Source organism: Magnolia sinica, chromosome 14 (assembly GCF_029962835.1).
Source record: "Magnolia sinica isolate HGM2019 chromosome 14, MsV1, whole genome shotgun sequence".
In the NCBI taxonomy this organism is placed as follows: Eukaryota; Viridiplantae; Streptophyta; class Magnoliopsida; order Magnoliales; family Magnoliaceae; genus Magnolia; species Magnolia sinica.
This window is the reverse complement of record NC_080586.1, coordinates 13,954,195-13,964,349: the sequence shown is the minus strand read 5'-3', so window position 1 is coordinate 13,964,349 and position 10,155 is coordinate 13,954,195. Positions and strand designations below refer to the sequence as shown.

At 38.4% G+C, this 10,155-nt stretch overlaps 1 protein-coding gene across 1 annotated transcript; it reads right to left on the bottom strand.

Annotated features, from left to right (window-relative positions):
* Positions 1 to 8,548: 8,548 nt before the first annotated feature.
* LOC131225585 (FCS-Like Zinc finger 15) lies at positions 8,549 to 9,724 on the bottom strand. Its single transcript, XM_058221136.1, has 2 exons — positions 9,461 to 9,724; positions 8,549 to 9,132 (listed from the first exon to the last, which is right to left on the bottom strand). Exons 1-2 carry the CDS (start codon positions 9,658 to 9,660, stop codon positions 8,955 to 8,957), a joined length of 378 nt encoding a protein of 125 aa, XP_058077119.1. The 5' UTR covers positions 9,661 to 9,724; the 3' UTR covers positions 8,549 to 8,954.
* Between the last annotated feature and the right edge of the window lie 431 nt (positions 9,725 to 10,155).

Below are 10,155 nucleotides of genomic sequence, written 5' to 3'. Positions count from 1 at the left end.
ATAGTATCATAATCGGAATAGGAAACCAATCCTGTACTTATGCAATTCTGCATATGCGCTCAATAGCACCTTCGATGGGAGTTGACATTGACGATCCGTCGACGACATCGAACACATTCGATGACATCGAGTAAAACACCAAAACGTTTCAGCAACAAAATATTCCGGTCACTTTTCAAGGAGGACATTGTCTAATCCATGTTGAATTAGGACATTGATTATTTTAACTTTCCATAGTTCAAAATTATTTTTGACAGAATATTTTTCTACATCGAATTTCGACTTAGATGCTATTGATAACTTACTTTTATATTCGATCTGCTTCTCAATGTTATCTCTGATACTACTTATTGGGGAACAACAAAAATACACAGACAAATCAAACAAAGTACTACCAATCACATAATCAAATCCAAACACAAACAATCTGAATTTTACGTGGAAAAACTATTTTGAAAAAAACACATGGCACAAAGCAACGAGTGATGCACTATGAAATAAAAAATTACAAGAGATAAAGAAGTTATTAATTTAAACAAATCTTGAATCTACTTCACAAGCCCAAGCTATACTCTTGAAATTCTTAGGAACGAATTCTAAAGCCTAAAACTCCTCTGCTACATTTCAAATTCCGATTACGCCCAATATATATATATATAGCACCAAATATTATCACAATTGGAATAGGAAACATATCTTACACTTACACAATTCTTTGCACTCTCGATGGGAGTTTAATGGCATCGAAAACCTTTGATAGCATGGAGTAAAATACTAAAACATTTTAACAACAAAATATGAATTTTTTGAATTTTTCCAATGACATCGAACATTTATCGTAGTCATTGATATTTGCTCGATGGCATTGAGCGGTCTGTCGATAGCATCAAAAGACCATGATTGTTTTCAGATTTAAGATATTAACGACATCTATAAATCGCTGTGGAATAAGTCGGTACCATAAAGGATAGTAAAAAGATCACTAGTCCCAAATCAATCAATTTTATATAATCAACCGACAAGGTTGAAAGAGTCTTGCTTTTACAAGATAAACTCTTATACAAGAGTTGTATAAAAAAATCAAAATCAAATAAAATCTCATTTTAAATAAAGAAAAATACTCTAACAATATTAAAACATTATAAATTACAATTCTCGCAGTTGCATTGGTTCACTTAAATGGTCCAATAGTCACCCGAGACATTGACATCATACAAAATTAACATTGGTAGAATGATCCAATCCAATCTCGATTTGGCCTCATTTTCTATCTCTATCCTGAGCAATCCATTACAGGCCCTAACAAATAGTTGGATCAAATTGTTGATTGGAACTATTTTTGTGGGAATGATCATGACCGTCAATATTAAAGTCGGTTGATCGAATGGTTAATATTTATGAGAATGATATGATATTTGTATGGTAGTAAATGAAGTGTGTTTTAGACCTAATGAAAGGTATGGATCAATAGATTGGACTAAGTGTACTAATGCAACTACAGGCACTATAACTTATGGAGCATCTATCAACTAAGACCCAATAACCAAAATTCCTGTTTCCACATATACATGTGTTTGGCTACAAAATATCTTGCAGACCACTTAACAAAGCCACCCCATCTTCTTATCAGCAAGCCCAGTTAAGCTTCTTACTATAATAAAATCAACCTATAAAATCAACACTAAACAAAAAAGAATGAAAAAATCTGCAAAGCCACAGCCTTTAAAAAAAAATCCCAGAGGGTCTTTTCCATGGACACTTTACAAAATGCCCATATATACGATTCTTCAATTATCATACTATCTCAGCATCAATCGCACGCTTGTTGTTATTCAGGATCGCCCTGATTGGGACCAACATGCTGAAATTGTCTGATGATTAAACCGTCCATCTTCTTGTTAATATTATAAATAAGCCATGTTACCATAATTACACATAAGTGATGGTCCTGATCTTTGATTCTGAACTTGAATGTCAGCAATGAAAATATTCGTTTTAACGTTCCAAATTCACCTGCGCATGGTAATTGTCAGAATCATTCGTTCAGCTTGAGTTCCTAGGGTAGCATTTATATAATGTATTCCAGAACATGGACGGTTCTGATCTTCAGATTATTTCAGCATGTGGGCCCCAGTTGGGTGACAGATGCTGGGATCCTGAGTCGCTGCACAGGCAAGACGAATTCTCGCGTATCAGATGACACATTCTCTGCTAGAGATAAAAGGGCCCAAGAGGGCATGAGAGGCACGATTCCATGCATCCACACGAGCCAACTTGGACGTCAAAGTCATGCAAAAGGTGGGCCCCACCATGAAGTTTTTACGTGAAAGAAAACTCGGGCTGGTCCATTCATCAAGCAAGACACAGGGTGTCTGAAAACGATGGATTGATTTTTGGTATATATACGTTTGATGGTCTGATTTGGCTACTGTGGCATGCTTGACGAGTGGACCGTCCCGATTTTGTTCTAGGAAACCAGAAGGGTCCGGTGGTCTAAATCAGTGGAAAACCGCTGATCTAACTCAAACGTACGGATGTATCACAACCAATGAGTGGAATGGTCCAGTTTTCACCCAGATCATCTTTATGATGGGCAGCCCATTTGTTTGAACGGTTCAGATGCTGTACAGATGTGAAATGTTGGTGGGAGAAGGTGGCTGTACTTGGACGTTTCTGTGTATACATACGACAAGACATCACTACGTGTTCCTATCATAGTACGGCCATTTTCCAATGCTTCCAACTTCCAAAACTGCAGGCACACAGAAAAAGAGATTCTATGGTCCCTGTTTTTTTTTTCTTTTTTTTTTTCTTCCTTTGCGCTTGAAATTTAGGCTATTCCGTATTCTCTTTTGCTTTCTTTCCTCTAACGGCGGCGTTATAATCTTGACCATCGGTTAATTGGTGGGCCCCACTGTGGATTGGAAAATATTTACTCGTGGACGACTTCATGAGAATCAAAAGAAAGATTGAGATAAGCAAAATCACCTATCATGCTTTAATAATTTCTAACGGTTATAATTTGATGAAAGTTTATTAGAATTGCACGTATAAAATATCATTTAAAAATTAATTATACAACATAGTTAAATTAAAATGTATTGTCTTTAAATGATTTTGCAAATTAAGATTATATTGGGATCCTTCTGGATTTAAAAAGTACAATTGTAAGTTGATACCTACCATAAATTGAAGAGTAACTGCTCATATAAGACCCGTGGTGGATAAGATTAGAATAAAAGAAGTCAGGTAATTAAAGGGCCTGTTCAGTTGGATGTATATGAGACTACATATTACTATATTTTACAAATTTTAAACATTAATTATATGCTATAGGAATTTGTGATGGGAGGGATGATGTATGACATTGACATTAGCAACTTTTAGGTATGAAAAATGAGATGAACTCTGTGGATCACACAATAGTGTATATGTTTTTATCCAAGCCGTCCATTCATTTGGCCAGATCATTGTAGGGTATGTCTCAAAAGAAGAGAGCTCCAAAACTCAAGTGAACCACACTTGATCTTTGAATTTATGTAATGTGGTCCACTTGATCTTTGAATCTTTCTTATTTTTGGGCCATGCCATGAAATGATCCGTGCTAATGAATGGATGGAGTGGATATAAGACATATATCATGGTGGAGCCCACCAAACTTTGGCATCAAATTATTATGAAATCTTAACCGGGCAACTCCTCTTCACTTTCAAACGCATGTGGTATTGTTTAGGGCCTATTTGGATAGTGGTATTAAGTTGTATTAAATAGGATTGCATTACTAATCCCACTTTGAAATTCAGAATGTCATGTTTGGAAGGAGTGTAAGATTGGATTAAAATTAACCTTGTAGGCTTTCAAAAATAAACCTTATGTTGGAAAGTATGATATAGAATTACTAATTCCACGGATGATAGATTTTTGCTTCATCCAGGTTCAATCCAAACGCAATTTGAAAGTAAATCCTGAGATTTATTTTTTAATGTATGTGTTTGAAACATAGTATTAGAAAACAAGAGATAAATTGGGACAATACCTTACATATGCATTTATTGTAACTTTTATAATTCCAATCACCTTAATCCTACCTAGCTAGTTGGCCAAACAAACCCTTAATGTATGCATTTAAAGCTGATTTGAGAGAAATTACATGAAAATACATTAATTACATTAAACCAAAATGGCCCTAACAAAGCTGAGATAAGAAAAATCATCTAACATGCCCACTAACTTCCGACAATTACAACTTTAAAAAGTGCTATAAGAATCATACATTAAGATATTATTAAAAAAAGAAAAGAAAAAAAAATAGAAGAAGCTACCTTCAAGCTCCACAACTTAGCCAATTGACCAGGATCTATTGCACCTGAATTGTTTTACAAATAAGGTTGTGGTGGGAGCCTTTAGGAGTTTATAGAATACAATTATAACTTGGTATCCACCATGTATTTGATAATATCTACTCCTTCTAGTACAACTTTTCAAAAATATCATCCAAAAGCTACTGCTAAGCGTTGCTCCATGACTTGGCCAATGAATGGTCTCACAAATAAGGTGTTAGGAGCCTCTAGAGTTTAAAAAATGAGATTATAACCTAGTACCATCATGGATGGATTACACCTTCATCCATAGCTCAAGTGGTAGACAGAGTGAAAGATACATCTGTTTCAACATTGAGGTCTTGGTATCAATTCACTAGTGGGGTGGCTAACAGTGAAGTGTGAACTAACGGTGGGTGTACAAAAAAAAAAAGAAAGAAAGAAAGTACCATCATGGATTAGAGAATACCCACTCATGTAGAGCATGGGTTGTAAATGACTTCACACAATTTTAATTAAAAGAAGTCAAGCAACAGGGGTTGAGATGTGCAAAATCACCTAGCATGCATTATAACTTTTGACTATTACAAATTTATAAATGATTATCAAAGTCGAATGTATAAGATATCATCGAAATACTAGCTTATATTATAAAAAACTATAGCCCATCATTGGAACCTGATCAATTGATCAAGATCTACTCCATCTGTTGCATCAGGTGCTTCTAAAATGACACAGGGAAGGTTGTGAATGGATAATGAGAAAGATCACCGCCTTCCTCAAATGAATATGACCTTGAATCTACAAGCCGTAATGGCTTTCGAATCTACAAAAGTTAAGAAAATTAAATACTTCTTAAAAATATGTCTCTCAAACAAAATTACAAAGCTTTAAATAATAAAATAAAATCCTTATTAAGTGTCCTAACGCAAATAAATCAAAACTTTCTTAAAATAGTAAAACTTATTAAAATTAGAAAATTCTAATCTAACAACGTAGGATGATTCTTGGCATGATAAAAAGCAAACTCTAAAGAGACACCTAATACTAAAACTCTAAAAATTAAAAAGTTGCAACCGACTTAAAACTCACTAAAAATAATACTTTTTTCAAAAAAATGAGAGACTAGAGTAGTAAGGAGTCGTTTTCTCTAGAAACGGAATGACAGGACACACTTAAGGGTGTCAATTGGCCTTGGAACGAAATTTCAATTGAAATTCATTGGTCGTGCGTCCCATAACTCATTCCGAATTAAAAGTTATGGTTGATTTATTATTTTCATTTTAAACGACATTTTTTTCTCAATTCAAAATGTACTTCTCTGATCCGGACGTACTTAGGGCCCAGTTACATCATGCCCCGCGTAAGACTCGGCCCAAATTTGAAGGATTACGTCCACTTTCATCCGAGCTTTTTTCAATCCATCTTAGCCAGGAATAAATAGGCTTCACGAAAGAGTCCTAGATATATTTAGATGCTTTATATTATTTTTAGACAGCTTACTATTTTAAATAAATTATGAATTAAAGACTTATACGACCCACATCAACTAAGCTGTAAAAGAACAATTTTCATTAATATTAAATCTTTCTCTTTAGAGATTTTTCTTCTTTGCTATTAGGTTAATTTATCCTTAAAGAAGACGACGTGGAAATTTTAACTCTTTGATCCAAAGCTTATCTTAGAGAAGAAGACGTGATGATCTCTCTTTTCTTTTCCTACATAAGAAGACGTGAGGTTTCCTTGTCTTCCTCTCCAACACGCACCCACCACGTAATTGTAATATGTCAAAACAATCTCGATCGTCTGATTGATACAATTTCATTCACCAAAATCAGATAGTCAAGCTATTGGATTGGTTACCTTTAAATATTGCTCCATCCAAAGGGACCCACAATATTAAATATTAACTGTCTACTTTAAATACATCGTGAAGAGGTGTACACGTGTTATACATAATGCTATGCTACAGTTTGGTATTTAATCCCGAATGTGGGCCATGTGCCGATCACTCCATGGTGCTAGATCGAGGCCGTTCATTGGATGGGGGGTTCAATGAACGGATGCTTTGGCACGTGTGAGATGGACGCGGATTTTGCTGCGAAAGGATGCTGGGTGGGGCCAACCGCCATGTCTGTGAGAAATATACTCCGTTCATCCCTTTTGTGAGCTTATTTTAGGATATTAGACAAAAAATTAGGTGGATGCAAAAGTAAAGTGGGCCACACGAGAGGAAACAGTGGGGATTCAGTGAGAACCGTTGAAACATTCTTATGGCGATAAAAGCTTTGCGTCAGGCTAAATTTTTGTATTTTCACTTATCCCAGTGGTAATGACCTTATAAACGGTTTGGATGGTATATAAACATCAAGGTGAAGCCCAGAAAGGTTTCAACGGTAGGGATTTCGTTCCCCAATTTTCCCTCTCTTGTGGCCTACTTGAGTTTTGAATCCACCTCATTTTTGCTCGACGGTCGTAAAATGAGCTCGCCAAACGGATGAAAGGGGTAGATTTCCCACAAACATGGCAGTAGGCCCCACCTAGCATCCTTGCGCAGGAACTTCATGCGAAAAGGCTTTCGTAGGAAATCCGCGTCCGTGTGCAATTGGGTGGGGGAACGGATTGGCTACTCCCCCTGCCACCAGCCCCGTGACTGATGGTTGGTGCTATGTGGGCCCCACCATGATGCATGTACTTCATCCATTCCGTTCATTCATTTTTAAAGATTATTTTAGGGGTTGATACAAAAAACGATAAGAATATAAATCTCATGTGGACCACACCATACGTAAACAATAGTGATTGGATATCCACCATTAAAATCCTCCTAAGGCCCACTGTACTATTTATTTGACATCCAATATGTTGATTAAGTCATACAGACCCAGCTGAAGGGAAAAAAAACACAGATCAGCTTGATCCAAAACTCTTATGCCCCCAAAAAGTTTTTAATGGTCGAAATTCACTCAACACTGTTTCCTGTAATGTGGTCCACTTGAGATTGGGATATACCTCATTTTTTCTCTCATGCAATAAAATGATCTAGAAATATATATGGACGGCATGGATGAAACACATACATCATGGTGGGGCCCACAGAGCACCGACCACCAGCCATTGGCTGCCGGCAGCGGAAGTAGCCAATCCGTTTCCATTGGGTGGTGGCGTTAAGATGGTTTTACGGGAATCTTCTACAACACCTATGGTAAGAAGTGCGGGTAACATCCGAGATTTGTGGGGCCCACCATGATGTGGATGTAAAATTCACTCCGTCCGTTCGTTGAGAAAACCTAATATTCATCGTACATAACAACAATTAGCTCGATTCCAAACTCAGGTGGGCCACACCACTAGAACTATGCAAAAATCACAGATAAATCCTATAAGATCACTTGGTGTGGCCCACCTGAGGTTTGGATCAGGCTGATTTTTTTTTGTGTATATCCACTATGATGGGAATCACCTGATGAACGGATTGGATAGTTTATAAGGACTTCTCTGGCCCCAGAAAGTTCTTTATGGTGGGCATCGCCATCCCCACCGTTCCCTGTGTTGTATCCCACCTGAATTTAGATCGACCTGATTTTCAGACTCGAATCCTAACATGAAGTTTCACACCTGATGGACGGACTGGATGCCACACATACATCTCAATGGGCCCACAGAGCTCGACTCGTGCAGGCTCTTCCTGCAACAGGTTTGATAGAGGTTTCAGTTCCCGTAAACCATGGCAGCCATTAACATTCACGTAGGCAGTAGGCACAGGTTTGCCAACGAGACCTACCTGCGCAGGTTAGATAGTTCCTTTAATATTTCATTAAAATGCGCGTGAGAGGAAAGATAAAAATTCCTTCCAAGAACAGCTCATACGTCTGCCATTAATCTTCACGACGAGGAATTGCACGGTTCGGCGCATCAGTAAATTCACGGCACGCTGATATGAATGGTTCCGTACACGTGGGCCCCACTTACCCGTGATTAACCATGCACTGTGTATGGAGGGTGGGTCCATAAATCTCCCGGATTGGAGGATCCAAACCATTGGATTGGTGGCCTACAACTGGACGGTTCAGAGAAAAGCGTCCCATTTGATGAGTGAATTCTAGCATCTTCCACTCTAGTGGGCCATATGACTCTGGTGGGGCCCATCTGGTTAATGATATAAGACAGCAAGTAGCTACGAAACAAGGCTCATTTAGTTTCCACGCCATTACAAGAAGGATGTGGGGTCCACTAATCGGTAATCCAGAACCGTACAGATATCAAATAGGAACAGTCCACATTCAATCTAAAGAAGGCGAGATATCAAAGGATTACGATGATCACCCAATCTCCACTATCTCCCACCCCAATGTGGGACCCATCATTTGAACGGTTGGATCACCCGATCATGAGCTCCACATGAACTTCAAAATCCATCGCGACTCACCCCAATTCTACAAAAATGACCAAAAAAACCCGTGTTTACAGAAATGACCATAACACCCTGAACCGAAGAAGGAAAAACAAGCGTCCCGATTCCCAACGAAAACCAAGGGCCGCACCTGCATCCCACCTTTTGGTTTCTTCCCAGGAAGCAAGAGGCGGAAAAAAGGGCAACATTGTAATAACATCCAAAATCCAAGGGCAGTATCGTCAATACGCAAATAATCCACCTGCTCGGTTCCTACTCCCTTTGCTGCGACGACGAGCAGATGCAGTAGCGCCAGCAGCAGCAGCAGCCGCGGCAGAACAGTTCTCTTTTATAACACTCTCCTCGTCCATAAAAATCTGTCTGCATCTACACTCCACGCTACAAAACGCTCTATCGCCCCTGAAATTCAAAAAAAAATTACAGATATGCCACGATCCAACAAAAACCCAATAAATATTTTATGGGAATTTACATTTACACCCACCCCATTTGATAGATACACCCCTTTTTTCTACTATTACTGATACACTAGTGCAAAAATGAGTTATATGATTGTATCTATACACTAACCTTTGTCAAAAACTAAAAAGTTACACCAGATGCAGTAAAAAAATGGGGGGTGTTTATCAGAAGGGTGGGTGTAAATATCAATTTCTAGAAAAAAAAAAAATCCCATGCAGTGTATTAAAAAAAAAAAACAAAAAAAGAAGATATGGGTTTTGTTTACCTGTACATGTAGATGTCTGTTCCAGGAGAGAGGCGCTTATTACAGAGGAAACAAGTGTCTAGGAAGGAGATTGCTGGGAGAGGTGATGAAGGATTCATGGAAGAAGGAGAGGAGGGTCTTCGCATGGTAATTTTGCTGATGATCTGTGGGCTTTTGTTCAGTGTCTTCTGGGCCTCGAGGAGTATGCTAAGGCCCACCATCTCTCATCCTCTCTCTCTTCCTAGGCGGTGGTAGTGGGAATGGTGATGCTGGGCGTGGCTTTAATAAAAGAGAGCGAGCGAGAGAAAAGAGGTGGGGAAGGGATGCTAAAGTACACTCGCTCGGTTGGATTTCGAGAGTACACTCGCTTCGCAAGTAGGAATTATGTACACGTGTTTTTATCCTACTCGTCTAGTGGGGTATACCCAGTTGCCAGATGTCAACCTAGCATAAGACTTTGAGAAGTTAGGTTGATGAACGGTTGAGATGATTCAGATGAGTTTCTTGTTGCCACATGTGAAGCAGTAGAGCGAGTGGGGAATGGGCATGGACGATCGAGCATTTATATGTGGGGCCCACCTAGTAGCAGAGTAGCAGATGAAGGACGCTGAGGGAAGTGGGATGCTCTAACTCGTAGTGCTGGTTAGCCTCCACGTATCCATGTTTGGTTATTGCTTTTTCGTATCTGAGAATAATTGAAGGTTTGAATTGATTAG

Excerpts from the sequence above, each read along its gene's own strand:
- LOC131225585 (XM_058221136.1), bottom strand. The coding sequence starts at position 9,660 with ATGGTGGGCCTTAGCATACTCCTCGAGGCCCAGAAGACACTGAACAAA. Across the intron at positions 9,133-9,460 it reads ACAGACATCTACATGTACAG|GGGCGATAGAGCGTTTTGTA; the intron begins GTAAACAAAACC and ends TTTGAATTTCAG.